The 21,393-nt window shown below is 45.2% G+C and overlaps 1 protein-coding gene across 1 annotated transcript in view; it reads left to right on the forward strand.

The window, feature by feature from the left end:
* The window catches only part of CACNA1E (calcium voltage-gated channel subunit alpha1 E), a 360,216-nt gene that overhangs the window by 148,667 nt on the left and 190,156 nt on the right, over nucleotides 1-21,393 (forward strand). The window contains exon 7 of the mRNA XM_066623540.1: nucleotides 21,084-21,187. Coding sequence (XP_066479637.1) covers nucleotides 21,084-21,187 — 104 coding nt within the window. The remainder of the gene's footprint in view (nucleotides 1-21,083; nucleotides 21,188-21,393) is intronic.

Here is a 21,393-nt window from a genome sequence, read left to right on the forward strand (position 1 = left end):
GTATACAGTATTCCTGCTTGCAGTTATGCCAGCATGCAGATGCTGCATGCATATGGACTGACATGCTTTTGAAATATGCTTTCTGTGTAGAGTTCCAACACAAGAACACACTTTTTAGTGACCTACATGCAGGGGTTGTTACATTTAAATTGGGGGGGGGGGGAATGAGCATCTGTCTCAGGTTCTTAGTGCATTACTCCACTCCATGGGAAGGAATATTAACTTTTTCTGCTTTCTACCAACATTACTTGAGAATGGCAGCAATTTATGTACAATAGTCTTTAATTTGATAAACAAACCTCTGGGGATGTTTTTCCATTTTTAGCTCATTTTCATTTGAATTGTTATGTGTTCTTAAAATATTTAAATTAAATATAATTGTTAGTGAAATAAAATGCATGTATAAACAACAATTCTCATTTAAAAGAAACTGTGAGTTGTCTTCTCGGAAGTAAGACCCAATGCATTAAACCAGGGCTGTCCAAACTTTTTGGCAGGAGGGCCACATCATCTCTCTGAAACTGTAGTGGAGGCTGGGAATAAAATTTGAATAAATTTACATAAATGAATATATTAGAGATGGAACTTACATGAATAAATGAAGGTCTTGCAATAGCTCAAGGCCTATAAAAGACCTTGCACAAAACAAAGCAGGTGTTCCCTTTGCTGCTGCTACTGCATCACAGATGTCAAACAGTAAGCAGCCCTTGTCACACAGCTCACATGAGAGGTCGAACAGCCACCCTCACACTGAGAGCAGTTGCATCAGGCCAGCATGGGCTCCAGCAAATCTCTGGAGGGCCAGAGGCTCATTGGAGACTGGGGACTCCCCGCGGGCCAGATTGGGAGTCCCTGAGGGCTGCAAGTGGCCCCCGGGCTGGGGTTTGGGCACCCCTGCATTAAACGGAACTTTAAACGGATTAAACGGAACGGAAGTGTAGAACATTCAGGGAACTTATAGAATATTTGATACTTCCTGTTTTGTTTAAAGGGACCATGGGAGGAAGGAATAATGTGAAGGGATACAAGAGTGCCCCTTGTGTGTGGCTTTTTTGTGGGTGCATGTAGCAGCAGTGGTGATCCTCTTCTCTCCCCTGTTACCTCTTCCTAATTTGTTTAAAGGGACTGCATGAGGAAGGAGTGTGGTAAGGCAGTAAGGATATTTTTAAATCTCTTTTGGCACTGAAAGAAAGAGAATTCTGTGTTTGTGTATTTCCTTTTCTAGTAGCAGTTCTTTGATGTGGGAAGAAAGTTCTTCTTTCACCAGAAGGTCTTTTGCTTCTGGCTTTTTCAGGACTAGCCTGGGATTTTGTGGGAACCATGTTACAAATATAAGAACAACCGTTTCATGGTTTAATTGAATCTGAGTTTGCTAAGAGAAGCTGGAGATGTTTGAAACAAAAAGAGAGGCAGAAGTAGACAGGCAAGACGGTTACGAAAAATTAATCTTTGGTCACAGACACAGGCATTTTGACATGGAAGTTCAAGAGAATGCTTTCTCTGGTGTAATGAGCCAATCCTGGTCATGGAAACTTGTGCAAAGCTGATAATGAGCTGAAATTAGGTCCAAACTACACACAATATTGACTCCATTATTAGAGCTGACTGGATGGTTTTTAACTGAATTTGGGTTCCTTGCAGGATGAAACTATAGTGGGCTTTAATGCTATTGTACCCATGGTCCTGATCTGAATTGAGTTCCATATCCTTTTTAAAAAGGGAAGGGGGAGCTGTAATTGGCACCAGTGACAAGAGACCTTTTCCTTCTTAAATAACAGTTGTGGTGCAGTTTGATCTGGGTCAAGAATACGGCAGAGGGGAGGGTCAAAGTCCCCTTGCCCCTCCCTCTGTGGTTTTGATCTGTGGATACCCCAATTTGGCTGTTAGTTAAAACCAAGCCTATTAGCCCTAATATGGGCTTAATGTGACTTGTAATCAAAGATGCCTCAAGTTGCATTCCTATCCTCACTTGCCTGGGAGTAAGCTCCATGAATTGTAATGGGACTTGATTCTGAGTAGTCCTGCATAGGACTCTCAAATTATGATTTTGTGCTCTCATTGCACATAGTGGATATTTGCTCTTGTAGATAAGTGTTGCCCAATAGGCTGCAGTTGGAAAATACTATCTCCAGATGGGGGAAGAGGGTGACAGCAACTAGATGCATAAGTTAAGTGGCACATGAGGTGTACAATGATAATTCAGATGTGCATTATGCTGCTGAGAGAGAGAGAGAGAGAGAGATGTACTGTAGAATGGAAAACATTATACCTAATTAGGAGCCTAATCTTATTCTTTCAGCCCTCCATTAGCACCCGCTGCTTCCTATGATGGGGGCAGTTGCAGAGGTCTCTTCTCGGTAAGGGAACAATTGTCCCCTTATCCCAGTGGTTCTCAAACTTTTCCGGCTCATGCCTCCCCTGATCCTTGTAGCCATTGGCCACGGGTCCCCATTATAACACCTCACCTCGGTTACCCCCAAAATGGGGATGAAGGTGTTATAATTATACACTAGAAACAAGGCTGCCAGCACTTTGAGGCTGCAATCCTAACCACACTTATGAGAGTAGGCCCCATTGAACAAAATAGGACTTACTTCTGAGTAGACCTGGTTAGGATTGTGTCCTGAGTTTGTTAGCAGCACACCTGGAGGGTTTTGGAAAGGGAGGAGGAAGTGATGAATTTGCTGGGGGAGGGGAAGACTTTGTTTGTGTGTATCTGCTAATTGCAAACTGATGCAAACTGAGACCTAGAGACTGTTTGGCGGAATCCTAACCCCACTTTCCTGGGAGTAAGTCCCATTGAACACAATAGGACTTACTTCTGAGTAGACCTAGCTAGGATTGTGCCTTTTGTCTTACAATAGCAGCCAACAGAATACCCCCCCCCCCCCAAAGGGGAATGGCTAAAAAGGAATGGGGATTTTTATTTTTAATCAATTTTTGGAGACAAAGCCATCAAGAGTGGCTTTTTTTTCTTTTTTGAAGGGGCAGAAAAAAGAGAAAGGTTGACGTTCCTAGGTTAAGCTGACACAGACCCCATGCCTATTTAGGTCTACTCAGAAGTAAGCCCCATTTGAGGCAATGGGGCTTACTCACAGGAAAGTGTGGAAAGGATTGCAGCCACACTCAGCAAGATTACAACTCACCCCAAAGTAGATGGGGGCTGCTCTCTCTCAACACCCAACATGCAGATGCCACCCCTGTTCCCCCCAGGCAAGACGGAGCGATGCAGGCTGGGGCATTTGGACACTAAGAGCAGGCTGGGCTCCCCAAGTGGAGGACTTACTCTTCCCTCCCACTTTGAAGCCTGCCAGGAGCGCCCCTGTGCTGATGAGATGCAGCACCTCTCTGCATTGTAGCAGAGAGAATTCTTCTGTCCTCCAGCCTTGACCAATCCCAGGATGCCCAGGGTGAGGGGCACACTGGGAAGTGTAGGCCTTGGGGCGAGGTTGCACATGGAGAGAGCTTCATGATGAGATGCGGCACCTCTGCCTGCCCAGCCAGCCTTCTCTCCCACCTCCGCCCAGCATGTTTCACAGCCCTCCCAGCCTCACGCTGCCCCACCCACCTCGTTCACAGCTGCAGAAAAGCAGCAAGTCAGAAAAGCAGCATGTGTAGCAGAGCAAAGCAGCATAGCCCAGCCTCTCTCCCCAAGATGCCTGGCGACGCCCCTGGAGGCTAGCCAAAGGAGGCGGGATGCACAGATTGAATACCTCAGCTGTATCCAGAGGTAAGCCTCCACAGCGTGGATGGTCTAATCCAGGGGTGTCAAACTTGTTTCATACTGAGGGCTGAATAACATTCATGATGCCTGCTGAGGGCTGAAAGTGATGCCATTAGCTAGGAAGTGATGTCATTAAACAGGTCATAACCAAAAATAAGCACTTTTTCTCACTTAGGAATTCATTAGCTGCAAATGACAGACGAGAAAACACACAAATCTTGATCATATTTCAAGACACGGGAGAGCCTAATTTTCATGTGGGCTGCCTTTTCAGCAGTGCCACCTCAGCACTGCTAAGCAGCTGAGAGCCCAAGGGCCTGATAAAAAGCTTACATGGGCCGCATCCAGCCCCTGGGCCTTATATTTGACACCCCTGGTCTAATCAGACTTGCAACAGCTATTTTGCTGTTGCAAGTCTGCATTGACCTGAATTGGGCCCAGGATACTGGCCCCCTCTCTGCCCTGTTTTGCCCTGCCCCTCTCTCTTTTGTGGAATGCAATGTGACTTCTGAGTATGCATAGAATTTTTCTGTTTGTCCTCCAACAGAGAGAGGTCCTCATCTTCATATACATACATAGGTATCTTGTTAGTTCACTTTCTCAAAGGGAAAAGTTTTTCCTGCTTTCAAAAATTCTTAATTACCCTAAAATAATCTACCACTCATCTGATGAAACTGATTCACCTTTTGAATATTAGGATAAGATTCTCCATGAATAAGGCATATGCTGAGCAGTGTGGTTGAGCAGTATCTGATTGGAGTGGGTTGTATCTGATCGGAGTGTACATTTGAAGCCTGACTGTGGGCCCATCCTCTTTGAAATTAATTGCACTGAGATTGGCACAAATGGGAATCTTTGTATTTTATATGGCGTTCATTTTGGGGGTTTGTAGTCTCACGTTGCTGTTACTAGATTTTCTTGCAATCTTTTTGGAATATCGGTATAATGTTACCCGTTGGTGTTTTCCATATATAAAATCCAGTTATTTTTCTTGTGCTTTTTTCTGTTCTTTTTGGAGTGCCCTGCTATGTTCCTCTTCCCCTCTTTTGTGAGTTCGGGCTGTGGCAAGGGTATTCACGCAGTCCTCTTGCTACAGACTGACATTGCTGGAAATCAGCACAGGCTGGTAAAAAGCCATGGTTTCCACAGATTGTGAGGATAGTCCCTGAGGAAAGGATAGAAACTGCAAAGGCGGTAGAGATAAAAGAGATGCGAAAGTGAAAAGTGTTGAAATGTGCACTTATGGCACGTCGAGAGGTGGTGTGAACTGCTGGAGCATTGCCCTATGACAGTGCCAAGTTTATAGGCTTTCAGCATTTACAGAATAATATGAAGCTGCTTTTTGTGTCTCTCCTTTTCCCCCCTCCCCATTCCTTTTGGTCTGTCAAGGTGGGTATGAAAATTTAATCAACACCCTCTGCTCTTAGCAGCTCTGTTACAAGCACAAAAAAACCCCCAGATTTCCTTTACATCTATTTCTATGCAATTCCAGCTCTCTCAGCAGCATCAGTGCCAAGATACTCAATGCTCAGTGTGCAAGTATCTCAGTGCTAAGTCTACCAGTACCAACAATAATAGTCAGAAACCTGACCTGAAAGTGCTGGTGATTGACTGTGTGTGTGTGGGGGGGGGGGGAGTGGACAGGGAGAGATAGGCATGCCTGGCCAGGCTTCAGCACCCAAGGAATTGAGCAGAGTGGATGGGGACACGCTGGCGCATTTAATACTATTGAGCAGAGTGGATGGGGACGCACTGGCACATTTAATACTATGTTTTCCCTGGGCATCAGCAGGGCGTTTAGCAACTCACTTGGTGGGCATGCTGCCCCTACTCCTTGAGAGAGGAGATATGTCCCATAGCACCCCGCTTAACGGGTGTGCCGCCCCCTACGCCTTTAAGGGAAGAGTGGCGTTTCATGACCAACCTGCTTAACAGGCATGCTACCCCTTCTCCTTAGGGGAGGATGGCGATCTGTTACCAGCCTGCCTAACGGGTGCACTTACCCGACTCCTGTGGGGGTGGTGGTGTTCTGTCAACAACGCGCTTACCAGGAGTACTGCCCCTACTCCTTTCAGAGACGGGGGGTGTTCCAGTGCAGACCCACTTAGTGGGCATAATGCCCCTAGGCCTTTGGAAGAGGGGAGGAGGTTTCTGTTAACAACCCGTTTAGCCACTTCCCCTTAGAGAGGGGTGATGTTTTGTTACCACCCCACTTAATGGGTACACTGTCCCAGCTCCTAGGGGAGGGGCAATGTTTGGTTACAAACCTACTTACGAATTTGTGGCCCCTTCTTCTTCAAGAGGGGGATGTTCTATTAGCAACCATTTAATGGGTTCTCTGCCCCTCCTCCTAGGAAAGGGGTGATGTTCAGTTACCAGCCTGCTTGACAGGATTGTGGCCCTGCTCCTTGAGAGGGAGGATTTTTCTGTTAACAGCATGCTTAACGGGTGCTCGGCCCCCACTGCTTTAGGGGCAATGTTATTACCAACCCACTTAACGAGTGTGCTACCCCTGCCCAGTGGGAGAGGGGTGACGTTCTGTCAACACCCCGCCAGCGGGTATGCTGCCCCGGTTCCTTGAGAGAGGGGTGAGGTTACCAACCCGCTTAATGGATGAGCAGCCCCTCCTCCAGCGGGGGATGGGTGAGGTTATGTCAGCAATGTTGCTACCAACCTGCTTAACAGGCAGTGTTACCAACTGCTTTAATGGGTGTGTTCTCCCTGCTCTAGTGGGAGAGGTGGGATGTGCTGTCAACAACCTGCTAACAGGTACGCAGCCCCTATTCCATTGTAGAGAGGGGCGATGCCACCAACTCACTTAACAGGTGAGCGGTCCCGGCTCTGGTGAGGGAGGGGCGATGGTCTGATGACAACCTGCTTAGAAAGGGCAGGGGTTGTGGCAATAACTTCTCTTTCCCCTTCTGCAGGATGTGGTGAGAAGCCGGTTCGTAAACCGTTCTGCGGCCATTCCATGATAGTTTGGGACTGTAAGTGGGCGGCCACGAGGCAATTTGGAACACAGCTCGGGCTGGGCCCCACCATGCAAGTTGGCTGGCTGGCTAAGCAGGGGATGTGGTGGGGCCAGCTGCTGCCTGCAATGCCAGAGTAATTGAAGGAGAACTTGTCGCCTGACGTATTGGTGATCCACCAGCGTGAAAATGATCTGTGTGGGATGTCCGGGCTGCCGCTCAGGCCCAGAGCAGGCAAGGAGCTCGCCACCCTTCAGGGTTGGCTGCTTGGCATCATGGTGGTCTGGTTGGACTTCCTCCAGTGGCGGGTGTGGTGTGGTACCAGCCGTTGTGCTAAGGTGGAGAGGATGAGGAAGGTTGCCAAAGAGATTGGCCAGTTTGTGGCACGGACCAGTGGACGGGTCAGTGTGCATCCAGCCATTGCCTTCTCAGTGCCTGCTTTCTACAGAGGAGATGGGGGCACTGGTCTGAGCAGGGGGTGGACATCTTTCTGAGACACCTGTAGGATGGCCTTAAGGCGCTTCTCCCCCTGTTTGGGAGTGGGGGGATCAAGCGCTAGGCTGACCCCTCCTTGTGGCAGGTGGTGTGATTGAGGCGTGCTTGGGACTGTGGAGTGCACCTTCAGACAGCATAGGCAGGACAGAACCCAATAGCAGTCCTCAGAGGCTCAGCGGCACGAGGACATTGACTGGGGCCCTGGCCGGGTCCACGGGGTCCTCCTCAGAGGCTCAGCGGATCGAGGCGGCACAACCCGCGGTCCGGCTGCCTTCCCCTTATGGGACAGACTTGGATGAACTTGCCCAAGAACTGGGCGCAGCTTGGAGTCGGGTGCACATCCTGCCTGGGGGACAGAGCTGGTTCTGGGGCCACCCAGTGGTCCCACCTCTGCACCACACAGGGGATTCTCTGCCCCTGTAACTGCATGTCTCAGCCTCCTTTTCTATATTAAAATGCTAATAAAGGGAGAAATGCCCTTTCTCCCACGTGTGTTGTCTGGAGTGTTCATTGGACGGTGCCCAAACAAACTTTGAATAATCTCTGTTACCAAGAGTGTGCTCCAGAGGCACACACTCCTGTGAAGGGATCCTTAGCCTAAGTGTGCACTTCAAAGATGAATTGAAGAGACAGAAGCCCAGAAATAAGGCTGGTTCATTAACATACTATTCACAATTTTAGGGAAAGGGGACTAAGCCCTTTTTTACTTGCTGTTAGGCAAGTGGATGCTCCTCTCTGTTCCATGTAGTGGGTTCGCAGGCTGCTGGAAGGGAACTGCAACTTTCTGTGTGCAGGGAGATTTTACATTTACCACATCTTAGCACTCCCTGGTTGGAGAACAAAACAATCAAGAGTGTGAGCCACTGGCAGCCTTGTTCCAATTTTTGGTAGGAACTCACTAACTTGGACAGAAGAGAAGCTGAATTCCTGCTCTTGGCTAATGGTGTTTGCAACAAACAAAATGACAAAAGCTATCTGTAAGCTGATCCCCACAGCTGAATGGCACGGTCTGCCGCTGGTGATCCAAAGCTGCCCAAAATACTGGAAAACAGGTGATAAAGGTCAGGCAACACAAGGGATTAATCACAACTGATCTAGAGAATAAATGAGCCATTGTGCACTTAAGAAGAGTTGTGTTTGTGTTCACCTTTCTTCTCTCTCCAGATGTGCCTTTTCTAATTTCAGAAAGGATTGAATAAAGGTGTATACAATTCATTTGACGTTTTTCTTTAGATTTTGGAGGTGCATTGCAGAACCGCTTAATCTACCTACCTTCAAATTCAAAACTAATTATTACCCAGCAAAAAGGGCTATTGAACTGGGAAAATACATGAAGGGAAATTCTCAAACCTTATCTGATTCTAGAGAAAGCCTTACTTTTTACAAAACTCTGGGTTTTGCAAGGAAGTTGGAACTTATCTACGATAGCATCACTCAGCTGAACTCCTCAGAGCTGTTTTGCAACCTCCGTTCTCTATCAAGCAGCCATCCAGCCTCCTCTGAGCTGGCTAGCTTTTGTTCTGTGAGAAAAAGCTACCAATTTCCTTATTAAGCAATTTTGAAAAAGAGAATGTTTTCATTGAAACCTATTATACAATGGATGGGTACCAGAAACCGATAGCAGCAATGAATGATAACCTTCAGTATAAGAGATCCCTTTACAGTTTTTCAAGTACTGAAAGCGAGAGAAGTTCTGAATGCATATGCTAACCTACAGATGTATTGGAGAAGAACCTCTGAAAAAACTCAGAGCCCAATCCTATGCATGTCTGCTCTGAAGTAAGTCCCATTATAGTCCATGGGGCTTACTCCCAGGAAAGTGTAGATAGGATTGTAGCCTCAATAATATAATTTGGGTAGAGTGATGGGGCACCTGCCATGGGCACAACCTGGTCATGGGTGAAAAATAGACATAAAATAACATGTACTATATTAGCAGCACTTAAAATCTTATTAAACTCTCACTAAATTTGAGAATTTTAAATAATGTTATTGGGTTTTTTTATTTTGATATTCAGTAGTTCAGTCTACTTTCATGATGGTCAATGAAAGTCTTGTATTACCTTGCTCATAGTGAAGGCAGCAGAGCAGGCCATGCTAAATAACACCATTGCAACTTCTCAGTGACTAAGTGCCTTTGGCCTAATAAAGTCATTGAATGTTGCCAGCTGGAGAGCAGAAAATCGGAGAGATATGAAATGGGACAGCAGAAGCCAGCAGGATTTTCCCCATTGTTTTGAGTTGATCTGGACGATGTGAATTTCAGCATCATCACCTTCAAAAATCTGTAGTCATTTTTATCTCATTCGGAACTTGTTCAGGACAATGGAGTGTAGAATTGGAAGCCTGCCCTGGAACTAGAAATTCAGCACTGTGATCCTGTCAGGGTTGCATGTAGTTACTTTTCATTTGAAATCCAAATCTTCATTATTTTCTTCTGTATGATCATAAATGGGATTCATCTCTGATGGGTAGGGAGAAGGGGCTCAGAGACAGAAAGGGACAATATTATGAAATTCCACTGCATTAGGAAATGAAGACCTAGAACCAAATCAGGCACAGCTTGACTCAAGGCAAGTCACAAGTCTCCGCCCCCCACAACTCAACTCAAAAATGAGTCATAATGGGCATTTTCTAAGTTGCCTAGAGCATTTTTGTGTCTTGAAAAGACTCTGGAAGTCTTTTCACAACAAGCTTCTTATTGACTTTGGATGCTGTCTGTTGGAGGAAATAGCCTTGGTAGATGACCCTGACCTTGAAGTGTATATTCCAGAAAATGGTGCTGAGGTATTGCTGTTTGACAATTCTGTCAGTGGTCTGTGGTGTTCTACAGAGTTCAGTTCTACCCCTTTTTAACATCTTCATGAAGCCGCAGAAGGAATTCAACCCAAGGGTTTGGTCTTGGGTGTCACTAATATGTGGATGACACTCATCTCTCTCTGCCCTTTCCATCTTTAGTCACAGAGTCTGTGGAAGCCCTGAATGTCTGGAGTCCTTTATGGGATAGATGATGGCCAACAAGCTGAAATTAAATCCCTACAATACAGAGACTCTATTGGTCCAGAGATTGGTGATCCAGGAATTAGATTGCTGGCTTGTTCTGAACAGGGTTGTACTCCCCTTTTAAGATCAGGTTTGCAGTTTAGGAATACTCCTGGACTCAAGTTTGAACATGGATGGCCAAGTGATGAGCATGGCATGGAGCCCTTTTATGCTGGTGTGTCAGCTGCATCCTTTCATGGAACCTGGCTATGATTACAAACGCACTGGTGACGTGAAAATTGGACTTCCAAAATTGGACTCTGTTGGGGCTACCTATGAAAACTGTTTGAAAACCGCAGCTGGTACAGAACGCAGCCACAAAGTTGTTGACTAGATCCAAGGGCAGTGACCATGACACACCCTTGCTGTATCATCTACGTTGGCTACTTGAACATTTCTAGGCACAATTCAAAATGCTGCTGTTGACCTGTGTTCTCAGAACCTAAATATTTGAAGGACCATCTGTCTTTGTACAAAGCTGTCTGTCCTTTGAGGTCATCTAGGGAGGCTCTGTTGTGGGTTCCATCTCCCCTAGAAGCACAGTCACTGGTAGCTGATGTCAAGGATTTCAAGATAGAATTTACTAAATTCTTTTGCAAATCATCTATCGAGACCTATCAAATACTGACTGCGACTGCATGTCAGCTGTCAGATTTTGTCAAATGTTGACTCCTACATGTCAGATGCTATCAAATATTGAATGTGCTACTGTGTATCAGCTGTCAAATATGATCAAATATTGATGGCTACATGTTAGATACCACCAAAAACCAATCACTGCTGTATTATGGCTGTTAAGTTATTATCAAACTCTGACTGTTATATATCACATACTGCCAAATTCTGACAACTGCTAAAGGCCAGTTCTGAGATCCTGTTGAAAGTTGGTTGTTGCTGCAAAATCTTTCAATTTTTAATACTGATATATGGTGTTGTGGCACTACATCTCTGGGATCAACTACTTGAGCACAACTCCCTTGCTACGGGGCTTCTGGTGGGGTTTAAAGACCTATCTGTTTCACTTGGCTTTTGAGGAGGGAGGAACTACCTAGCGACCCTTTTTAACTCCCTTCTACTGCTTTATGTTATGTTATAGCTCTGTATCATTTTTAATTGTTAATCGTTTTAATTGGTTTTTAATGTTTTTATTTAGTTGTCTTATTTGTTGTATGTTGTATCCCCTGGTTGTACACTGCTTTGAATATTAGAAAGGTTTTATATAAATCTTTAAAATAAAATAAATATAGCACCTCGTTGTTAGAATTCTGGTCTCCCTTGCAGAGGTTTTAGTGCTGGAGTTAGTTTGCTGTGATTGGCTATGAAGTTTGTTTCCTTTGCTCTGCCAGAGGACAGGAGTTGAGATTTTCTGATGTTTTTTCTCTGTCATGGTTTCCGATGGGTTTTTAAATGCTGACGCCAGCTCTGACATTGATGTACAGTTTTGCTGATGTTTGGGACATGTCCATCATCTGGAGGTGGTATGGGATGTGGCATATGTCAACTCCTCCTCATTTCACCCATGTCTCTACTGCATTGAGAGTTGTGCCAGCATCATGTTAGTACAGCCTTGCACTGCCATCCGTGGCTCATCTTCCAGTGGAACTTGGGCTGTGATGGTGGGGCTGTTGTTGTGCCAGTGTCCAAGGGCATGTGCCATATCCTATGCCACTTGAACTGGCATTTCAAGAGGATAGGATTTCACCGTAAGTGGCTCTGTGCCAACATCTCAGTGTGCAGTCAAGAAGGCAAAAAGTGTAGAGATGCCATGCTCAACTCTTTAGCCAAGGGTAGGGGTCTCTAAACTTTTCAGTACAAGGGCCACATTGCAAATTTTACACATTTTTGCAGGTTGAAAAAAAATCAGTTTTATCAATGAATGAATGAAATTATAATGAATGAATAAGTTTTACTTGGGTCATTTTTGTCATCAGCATGATATGATTCAGAACAAAAGAGAAATGTGGCAATTACAAAGAAACAATACTGTGCTTAAACTAAGAAATGGTGGGACTTGCAGAGCTGTTCTTCGTGAGGCAGTTTTAAAGTGAATCTCTTGCAGATTCCAGCCTCAAAACAGGCTAGCCTTTTCAGCTGTGCAGAGATTCCCAATCCAATCCAATTTTCCATTGCTGGGGCAGCCGTTCCAATGGGTTGTGCAGTCCAATGGGTTGTGACTGCATCCTGTGGTGGGGAGGCAGTCACAGAGACCTCCTCAAGGTATGGGAACATTTCTTCCCTTAACTCGAGGCTGCATTGCAGCTGTACCAGTACTGGAAAGTTGGGTAGGATTGGGCCCTAACTTAATATTTAGAAGGAACTGGATAATTACTTGACGTTGTTTTCCAAGTTTGACTGCTGGTCTTGGCTAATGATGGCTACAAAGTTCAGCTGAACTGCCTACAGTTCAGCTCGGTCCTTACACTGCTTTCATCCCAGAACATCTCTGTTTAACACCTCTATGAGGAAAACCAGGCTTGTGTGATCTGATCTTAGTCCTGGGGGAGCATGTGCAGAAAACAGGTATTACATTTTATCCTCCTTCCCTCCTCCTTTCTTCTCTTCCCTCCACACTCCCTTCTGAGGAATACTGTGATAATTGCCATGTGTGACTGTTTACTTAAGGAGGAGGAGGTGGCACCACCCCCAGCTAGGCAGTTCATCATCGAAGAAAACATTGCTACTGCTTTGGGCCTTGAAGCACTGGTAATTGAGACCAATTTCCCAGTGCACATGTGCAGCCGCCTCCAAGCTGTTTTCCCTGTCTGTCATAATATTCAAACCCCCCCCCCCCATCATTTTCAGAACTAGGATCTGTTAGGTGCTGGTGCTCAAAGTGGTGGGTCGTGACACACCATCGAAACAAAAAGCGGCAAATGACCCTGGAATGGGTGCCCCAGCAGCACTGCAGCAATCACAGTGCAATGGGCACCCAGAGCCTTGTCGCCCTACCTGGGGGTCTCAGCAAGCCTCAGAGAGGGTCCGGAAGGCCTGCAGCCCCCCACCCCCGTGGGTCTTTCCCCAAGTGATTTATCACCTCGTTCTGCAGGTCGGAGCGACTTACAGTTTGCTCGAAGCGTTTCCAGGTAAAGAAGTCACTCTGACCTGCAAATCGGAGTGATAACCCGCTTCAGAAAACCCACAGAGGAGGCTATGGGCATCCCAGACTCTCTACAAGGGTTGCTGACCGCCCTCCTGGTCGGGCAACAAGCCTCTGGGTGTCTGCAGTGTCGTGATTGCTGAGGTGCTGCCGGGGCACATCCCCACCAGTCACAACCCCCACAAGCACTTACCAGAGGTTCCCAGATTCCTGGTGAGTTTGAGAACTACTGTGTTAGGAGATAAAACCAGAGATAACACAAGTGACAGAGTGAGAAAGGACTCTGCTTGAACGGATGGGTATGCAGGTTAAAGGGTTGTTGCTGGCATTCCTTTATTGCAATGGTTCTTAAACTGGTGGATCCTCAGGGTCGCATCACTCAAGGGGGTGAAGGGGGGCTGGTTGCACATACATTTTTGTAGTTAGGGCTGCTAGAGGCTGCAGGAGGTGCAGGAAGCCCTGCGCAACCCTCCACAGGGCTCCCCGAGGCTTGGGATGTTCAAACAGACATCGCAAAGCCTCGGGGAGCCCTGCGTAGGGCTGCATAGGGCTCTCCACACCTCTTGCCCTTGCCACTCCTCTGCAAAGACTTACTGACAGAGTAAAGGTCCCTCAGAGTTGGAGAACCACTGCTTTATTGCATTTGCATTCTGTTCTGTCTGCAGCGTTCTCAGAGCAGCCTTTTAGTCTCACAACAGTCTTGTGATGTGGGTTAACTTGAGGCCTGGTTAACAAAGGTGGGCTGAAAAGAGCCTTCATGCAATCATAAGCTTCAGAGTGGCTGCAGCAGCTGTGGTTCTGTCTGGCTCTCTAGTCAGCTGGAGAGTTCTTAATATACCTGCCCGCTTGCTCACTCGCTCAAATTTTAGTACTGTGGAGATTCTCCTTGCAGCATCTCCTTGTTCCTTTTTGCCAGAGGATCAGCAAAGGACAGGGTTAAGGAAATGTGCTCAGAATGGGCTCTCCAGCTGGCTGAAGGAATGGGCAAATTTTTTTATCCAGCTATCTGCTAAGATGGGGTAGGAAGAGGAAGCATTCTTATTTGGGTTGCCTCCCAATGGAAAGATTACCCAGATAGGTGGAAAGGTACAACTGTCTCTCTTGCAAGATGATAGAGCAGCTATTTTCAATCTTTTTCATCTTATGGCACACTGACAAGGGTGTTAAAATTGTTAGGGCAGCCATCAGTTTTTTGACAAGGCGCACCAAACTGCTGCAAACTCCTACAGCACACTTGCAGACGATTCGTAGAACACCAGTGTGCTGCGCACAGTGGTTGAAAATCACTGTGATTGAATATCAGTTGTAAATGATGCCACAACCCATAAGGTTTTTACTAGTGTAATAATATTAATTTTTGCTCTGCTAGTCTTCTTTTAAGAGGATTTAGTTCAGCTCCAGTACCAAGATGATTTGGAAAAACTGTTCTGATGAGTCAGACAATGTTGAAGATTTAATTAACATTAAGGAAAGCAAAAAAGAGAAGAAGCTTTTATTTCAAGAAGAGTGATGCTGTATCCCTTAGACAGTCATATTCTGCTGCGTCACTGTGTTGGCCACTGTAATGGGCAGACTACCTGCCAACAGGACAAATGCAGTCTGGGAAGAAGCATGGAGGTGAATTGGAGGCAGGGTCTTATTAAAAGGCAATGAATAACCATATTACATTCTTGATCAATCTTGCCAGAAGGCTTTTAAGCTGTCAATTTTTTGCTCCATGGCTTGTGCTTTCCTGGGCAGCTGGCTTCTTTCCTCCCCTCTGTTCTGCTGTTCTGAATTTTCAGCTAGGATGAAATAATGTGATTTTGTAGGAATAAATAGCAACACACAATTGGTGATGACATTATTATGCTACATGTGACCCTGCAGAAGAGCAAGCTGGAAGAATGATGATGGCAGTTCGTGGTCAAAATTCCACATGGCATGACCTCAAACCTACCCTCTTTCATTAGTGCATGCTTGACAGATTCAGATGAGGAAACTTAAATGATCAGTCAAGGTGTCCAGATCTTAATTGCTGGAGTAACTGCAGCTTGAATTAAACAAACCAGCTCTGCTGAGCAGTGACATAGCTAAGGGAATGCAGGGGGTAGCATTTACCCTGGGCAACAAGCTTTAGAGGGCAACAAGCTGAGCTTGACACCAGTGCACAAAATTGTGAAAACCTTGGTAAGTACGAATAATACCATCTTGTTATATATCATTGGAAGGGTAATTTAATGCAGAATACAATGAAACAAACTGCATTGGAATATATGTATTCTATCAAAAGTTATGGCCAATTAAACAGAAAATGATAACACGACTGCCTTATGGAACAAAAAGTGGATTTCTTTAGTTCAGAATGGACCTATGAGACTGATTGTTCTGAGAGCCATTGAGATGTTGTTATGATACAGCACTGAACCAATAAGGTGTTAATATGAGTCAGCTCTTATTTTCATGTATCTTAATACAGTTACCCCTGCTAAACTGGGTAAAGAGGAACTTTTTCCAAGGGTACTCCTCTCTTATATTTAGCAGGATAAGAATAACTATCCCTCTTCACCCCAGCACAGTGTCTCTAACCAGTAAGGGGTATACTTTTTTTTACTTAATTAAATTTGATTTTGTTGGGGGGGGGGCACAAAATCTTCTTTGACACTAGGTAGTAGATAGATGCCTTAGCTATGCCACTGTCTGGGGGAGATGGCAGAGCAAGTGGGTGGCAAGCTACTGGGAGGAGGAGGTGGGTTTTCCCCTGATTTTCACAGATGTGATGTCCTTTCTGGTTGTGACATCACTTCTGGGGCATCATTTTGAACTGTGCCACTGCTGCTGAGCTCATGTTTCCAAAATTTAGAGCTACTTTCAGAGTACCTAATTTAAAACATGTATGTGTGTTGTCTGATAAGCTTTTCGGTTGTGTAGATATTTGACATTTCTATGTGCATGTACATGATGCTGGATACATGCCAGGAGAGCATGAATGAAGGAGCTCCTTTGTTTGCATTATCTCTTTAAATAAAACCAGAAGTCCAGCACTTCTGGCTTTGTGAAAACTGTGTGGCGGAGCATGGTTTTTTTAAGGGGCTTTTTTCCCAGAATGCCATTGCAGTATCTGGTTGTGTCCCAGGTTGCACCACCCCTGACAAGAGGCCTCATGTCACTCAGATCTCAAGAAGGCCACAACTTCCTGGTTTGCTGGAGCAATCACCCCTTCCCCTCCACCCAAACTGGTTGGCTTAAGAGAAGCCAAGTGAAGAAGGCCAATTCTATGCTTGGGATCATTAGAAAAGGTATTGAGAACAAAACTGCTAATATTATAATGCCGTTGTACAAATCGATGGTAAGGCCACACCTGGAGTGTTGCATCCAGTTCTGGTCGCCGCATCTCAAAAAAGACATAGTGGAAATGGAAAAGGTGCAAAAGAGAGCAACTAAGATGATTACTGGGCTGGGGCACCTTCCTTATGAGGAAAGGCTACGGCGTTTGGGCCTCTTCAGTCTAGAAAAGAGACGCCTGAGGGGGGACATGATTGAGACATACAAAATTATGCACGGGAAGGACAGAGTGGATAGAGAGACACTCTCACATAACACCGGAACCAGGGGACATCCGCTAAAAGTGCGTGCTGGGAGAGTTAGAACAGACAAAAGAAAATATTACTTTACTCAGCATGTGGTCGGTCTGTGGAACTCCTTGCCACAGGATGTGGTTACGGCATCTGGAAAAATTCATTACGGGTTACAAGCCATGATGTGTATGTGCAACCTCCTGATTTTAGAAATGGGCTATGTCAGATGCAAGGGAGGGCACCAGGATGAGGTCTCTTGTTATCTGGTGTGCTCCCTGGGGCATTTGGTGGGCCGCTGTGAGATACAGGAAGCTGGACTAGATGGGCCTATGGCCTGATCCAGTGGGGCTGTTCTTATGTTCTTATGTAAGCCTTGCCTTTCTACTGTTTCTTTTGGCTACACCTTTCTTACCACAGCACATTTGAATCTTGAATCAGCACACTGAATGCCACATCCTGGGAGCTTCCTGATCCAGAGTAAAGGAAGTTGTTAATGTAACAAATGAAGGATCCCCCACCCTAACTTTCCTTACCAACTCTGTGGCTAAATTTAAGCAAGAGGGGTATGTTAATTGAGGCACTGGCCTCCAGAGCAAATTAAAAGTTTGTTGCCACATCCTCAGCAGGGTGCAAAACTGTGTTGAATTAAGCACCCATGTTGAATTAAGCAGTCGAGGGCCACACCCCATTCTTTCCTATGAAAATTCAGGACAAAAAGCTTGGTCATGACTGCACATGGTATTTGTTAGTCCCTGTGCTTAGGTCTCTCATTGTTTTGTTTTACCCACTGGTGCTGCGTTGAGTACTCCCTCCATTACCCAAGAACCAGAGTGACTGCGAGCACTCATGACAGGTATCAGATCACTCTCTTCTTTTTCAACCTTTCTCCTTTTTTCCCCACTTCCCTTCCCTGAGTGCAACCAAAAAGCCCTTGCTCCAGTGCCTGCTGAGCAACCATTCTTTTGTGAGCTGCCTTGCAATGTACCTCTTCCCCCAGGAAAGCAACCTTGTCTTCCTTGTCTCGTTTGCTTTCAAATCCTTTTCAGTCGGGCCTTGGCACCTTTGCCTTGTGATCTCTGTGGCCTTTCAGATTTAAGGCAGCAGAGAGATACCTTGGTTTTTGGCAATCCTGACACAAAGCCCCCTCTGGTTCGAAGGCAGTCAATAATACACTTGGTGCCTTCTTAGTTTCTTCCTCTGTGTGAGCCCTAAGTATTTGTGAGTGTGAGGGCGCAATCCTAAGCCCTTATGTCAGTGCTTTCCAGCACTGGCATAGCGGTACCAATGGGATGTGTGCCACATCCTGCAGTTGGGTGTCACTCACAGAGGCCTCTTCAAAGTAAGGGAATGTTTGTTTCCTTACCTCAGAGTTGCATTGCCCTTATGTCAGTGCTGGAAAGCACTGACATAAGGGGTTAGGATTGTGCCCTGAGGCTCTTAGGGCACAATCCTAACCAACTTTCCAGCACTGACATAGCTGTGCCAATGTAGCATGCACTGCATTCTGCAGTGGGGAGGAAGTCAAGGAGGCCTCCTCAAGATAAGGGCATGTTTGTTATCTTACCTTGGGGTTGTGTTGCGGATAGGTCAGTGCTGGAAAGTTGGTTAGGATTGTGTCCTTAGCCTATTTTTAAAAATTGTTTTAGGGTAGACCCAAAAATTGGTCTCAAGTCTCTGGCTGGGGAACCTCTGATTCCCTTATTCAACACAGCAGTTGCTTGATCCCAGGCTACTCAATTGTAAACTTTGAGTACCTGCAGTGCATGTTAAAAAAAACTGCACAATGGGAGAGACAGCCCTCTTGTTGCAAATGACTGAAGTGATATCACAGTCCATCGCAGGGCTCACTCTTTGCCTATAGTCCTGTCTCAGGCTATAGAGAACCTCAAACAGCACAACAATCTTTTGCTGCAGTTGGAACCTTGGTACTTTTCCTGCTTCTTTCTGTTCTTTTCCCTAGAGCCCAATCCTATGTGTGTCTACTCAGAAGTAAGTCCCATTATAGTCAATGGGGCTTACTCCAGGAAAGAATTGTAGCCACAGTTCCTCTCCTTTCCCCCCTTCCCTCCTGCAATTGCAAAAGCCTGGTCTTCCAGCCCTGGTTCCCCCTTGGTAACCCTTCTGATTTTCCTATGTCTTGCTCTGTCTCCCCTCCTTGCTTGTGCCACTGTTCACCCACTTTTCCCTGTAAGGATTTTGTCCTCTCTCTCTCTCACCTAGAAACTACTTACATTTAAGGCCTAGTTAACTGGGTAAGAGGCACTTTTTCAAGTGGGTGCTCCTCTTTTATTTAGCAGGGGAGAGTGACTGGCCCTCCTCACCCCAGCAGTCTCTTTTCTAGTGGCTGTCTGCTGGTGTTCTTTTGCATCTTTTTAGATTGTGAACCCTTTGGGGATAGGGAGCCATTAGTTTTTTGATTTTTTCTGTAAACCGCTTTGTGAATTTTTTGTTGAAAAGTGTATATAAATACTGTTAATTAATAAAAGTTGTGCAAGTGATTGAGTATATTGTGTTGCATTTATTTTTGATGCCTCTTCACCATTATTATATTATTACTCCACAATAAAAGTTCTCTGTTCTTGCACCATTAACTTTAATTCCCTCATTCTTGTGTGCCTTTCTACCAAGTTGTGCCATTGGTTATTGCGCACAGTCTCAGCACACAAAATAGATTTCCCTTACATGCACATTTCACTTGTCTTAAAAAGCATGCCTGGTGATGTGTTCCTTGGATTGGGGTCCCTGATGACTATCTAGAACAGCAGAAAATACTTAGGGAGGTAATCTCAATTGGAACAGAAAGAAAGAGGTAGAGCATCAGGAATTAAAAAAACACTCAGTGTGTTATAAGTTTTCCAGCTGGCTACTAATTTAACTGCCTTGGCAATAAAACTATGTTCGGGTAGTTACCAGTGTTGGCATCTGAAAAGTCAGTAAATTTCAGAGCTGGCCTGTCAAATATTTTGTTGTTGTTGAGACTCCACTTCTGGCTTCATCAGCCACCATCCATGAATTTCTAGGCTTCTGCCCTTCTTTGCTAGATTTTAGCATCCCTGTACTTCAGCTTAGGTAACCTAAGTTTGATGATATTATAAAGTTACCTGATTGGAGAACTCATCTGGCTGTTCCGTTCCACCAGACAGACAGGTTTGGCTGCTCAAGTGGTAGGTGCTTACCTGTCTCAGTAGGAGGGTAGCTAGTCCATACAGAAAGAAGCACCTGAATCCACAGAAGTACATGGCTCTGTGTAATGGCATTTCAAAGGACCGAGTGCTGCAGGAATATGTCTGTATTTAGACTGCTAAATATATACAGGAGCTTCTGGGGAATTAGATGTGTCCAAAACTAAGGGAAAATACATGGGGGGGGGGGGAAACAGGGTACTCATCACAGCACATTTTATCCTTTCCGACAGCAAGGTCGTGGTTAGTCAGTATCACCTATTCTTCTTTACAATCCAAGTCCATATAGTCAGATCCTAAGCATTTTTATGGGGAAATGATGGCTTCCTTGTAGGTGTGCTTTAGGTATCAATGTCACATTCTTCCATTCCTGATGTTTCCAATGGGTGTATGGGATAGGGCTGGTAAAAGGGCAGTATTGTCCTGATTCCTAGATCTAATTCAAGAAGGTGTGGCACATAGGAAGAGCATAAACAGTGCTATAACATTTAGATTTGGGATTAATTTGATGATGCTATTGAAATAATGAAAGGAACTTACCCATTTTTACTTTCTGGTATCTTTAAAATTCACTAGTGTGGAATATTTGATTGGGCCAACATGAAGTAGGAAAGAAATGTTCCCCAATGTTCAAGTGGATAAGAACCCTTTGTTTCTGGAAAAGGGAGGCCAAGCAAGCAGTCTGGCTAGTGTAGGTGTTTGCATCTGCATTGCAAAGTTACTCTGAGCAGGAACTGCCTTAATCTTGAAGTGTGAAAATACCCTACATCTTGGCTCTTCATGTAGATCATTTTGCTATGAGACATTCACTGGTTGCTTGGCTTCAGGTGCTTTTTTGACCCCTGCACAAATGGGCAAGAAGAAAGCAGCAGGTAATTTGTTGAAAGGAAAGATGGGATTTGTTGTCATGTGGTAATGCTGCTAACAAACATGAACTGAATAATAAAAATAGTGGTGGAAGGATAAGCCACAGCCATATAACTCAGTCTGAAAATATAACTCTTCTTTCTCTTTCAGACCAATGATGCCTTAGGAGCCACTTGGAACTGGCTGTACTTCATCCCGCTCATCATTATTGGATCATTCTTTGTTCTCAACCTTGTCCTGGGAGTGCTTTCTGGGTAAGCCAAAAACCTCTTCTTTTTGATCAGGCAAAATTCCAAATAAAAATTCTGAGCAGCCTTATGCATTAAGAATACTTTATCTCAACTCTCACCGGCTGCCTGTATCAATTTCAGAATTCACTTGGTGATCATGGTGTGGGAAAGTGTTGAAATTGTAAGTAGCTTTCCAAGCAGCTCCATGTTAGTCCAGTTCAGAAAATTAA

The sequence above is a fragment of the Tiliqua scincoides genome, chromosome 4, assembly GCF_035046505.1.
Source record: "Tiliqua scincoides isolate rTilSci1 chromosome 4, rTilSci1.hap2, whole genome shotgun sequence".
In the NCBI taxonomy this organism is placed as follows: domain Eukaryota; kingdom Metazoa; phylum Chordata; class Lepidosauria; order Squamata; family Scincidae; genus Tiliqua; species Tiliqua scincoides.